Source organism: Austrofundulus limnaeus, unplaced genomic scaffold (genome assembly GCF_001266775.1).
Source record: "Austrofundulus limnaeus strain Quisiro unplaced genomic scaffold, Austrofundulus_limnaeus-1.0 Scaffold0, whole genome shotgun sequence".
Classification (NCBI taxonomy): domain Eukaryota; kingdom Metazoa; phylum Chordata; class Actinopteri; order Cyprinodontiformes; family Rivulidae; genus Austrofundulus; species Austrofundulus limnaeus.
The window spans coordinates 2,383,317-2,384,815 of record NW_013952402.1 but is presented as its reverse complement, the minus strand read 5'-3'; the positions used below and the strand labels follow the sequence as shown (position 1 = coordinate 2,384,815).

Genomic DNA, 1,499 nt, shown 5'->3' with positions numbered 1-1,499 from the left:
AAGCTAAAATGGGAGAACTGTGCTCATATTTACGTGTGCTGGTTAAAAGCTTCGCTGCAGCGTGTTGGACCCTCTGCAGTCGGGCAACGGAGGACCCACTGACCCCAGATAAAGTGCATTACAGTAATCCAGCCGGGTGGTGATAATTACTGTCTCAAAATGTCTTTTTGGAATGATGGGTTTTATTTTGGCTAGCTGCCTCAAATGATAAAATATCCTTCTAACAATTAAGTTCAGGATCTATTTCAACTCCCAAATTCCTCACTAACTATTTGTTGTGTTGAGTCAAGGAACCTAGATCTACAGGGGAGTGGCCAACAGTACCATCAAAAAACCACAACCTCAGTCTTGGTTTCATTAAAACTCAAAAGATTTAGCACCATCCAGGCCTTCAGATCCTCAAGARACACAAGCCACTTTAAGTTATTTGGGCAGTGGCTTCCATGTAGAACAAAATGGCAATCATGTGATCAGAAGTAACCACTTAATTGTTCAGCAATATCTGGAAGAATTGTCCACGAGGTGGTTTTCACGTAGACAGTCATTTGTATTTGTCTGTGTTGTCCAAATACTGCAGTGGCCAGCATCCAGAGACTTCCTGCTGTGTCCGTGATGACTGACATCAACTTCCCCATGAAAGGTCGTAAAGGCATGGTTGACTGGGCCAGGAACTCGGAAGATAAAGTGGTCATTCCAAAGGGCCTCTTTGTTTCCCAGTCAGCAGGTATATCACTGAGCATGTCCAGTATATCACAGAACCACATCAGCTCCTGCTCAATGCTTACTGCCTGCAAGAGGCAGAGCTCCACAAACTGTCTTCATGTATAAACTTAACATCTTGACCATTTTTTTCTCCTGTTTAATTTCTGTAATTGGTCTCAAATTTTATTCTAAGAATGAAAAGTTGATTCTATAAAGAAAACACAGCAGCTTTTCTTTTAATAAGGGTGTTCTTAGCTTGACAGCTAATATTTTAAAATGTTACCTTTAAGGATTTATACACCCACAAGATCTGATCATAAATAAATTACAAAGTGAAACAACTTTTTCTAAAAAGACAGTTTGCTTTCCTGTTTTTTTGTTTTTTTTCCCAGACATCAGCTCAGCATTTCTGGCATTTTTTCCAAAATCTGCAGCTGCCAATTTGCTTCTCAATTCAGATCCTGACAATTTTTTTTTTACTGATGCAACCAGTCTTATCTGGGATTGATCAAAAATAACAAAGCGAGACGTTTAGGTTTCTGTGTGGTGTGTTTGTTTCTTCTGTTGCAATCTGGGTAGAAAGAAACACAAACAATGAGGAAATCATAATACTGTATTTAAAGCAAAATCAGCATAAATTCAAACAGATTTAGTGTCTTTCACATAAAAAGCCCTCTTGTTACAATGTAAAAAATGAGTCCTCTGGTGATTTTTAAAGTAAGACCATTTTGCACACATTCTTTTCATTTAACTCCTTAGAAAACAAACTAACTGAATAAGTCTGTGTATATATATAT

At 38.1% G+C, this 1,499-nt stretch overlaps 1 protein-coding gene across 1 annotated transcript in view; it reads left to right on the top strand.

Moving 5' to 3' along the window:
* Positions 1 to 1,499, top strand: part of adgrb3 (adhesion G protein-coupled receptor B3) — a gene marked incomplete in the record, with an annotated part of 135,320 nt that overhangs the window by 89,156 nt on the left and 44,665 nt on the right. The window contains 1 exon segment of the mRNA XM_014002695.1: positions 578 to 822. Coding sequence (XP_013858149.1) covers positions 578 to 822 — 245 coding nt within the window.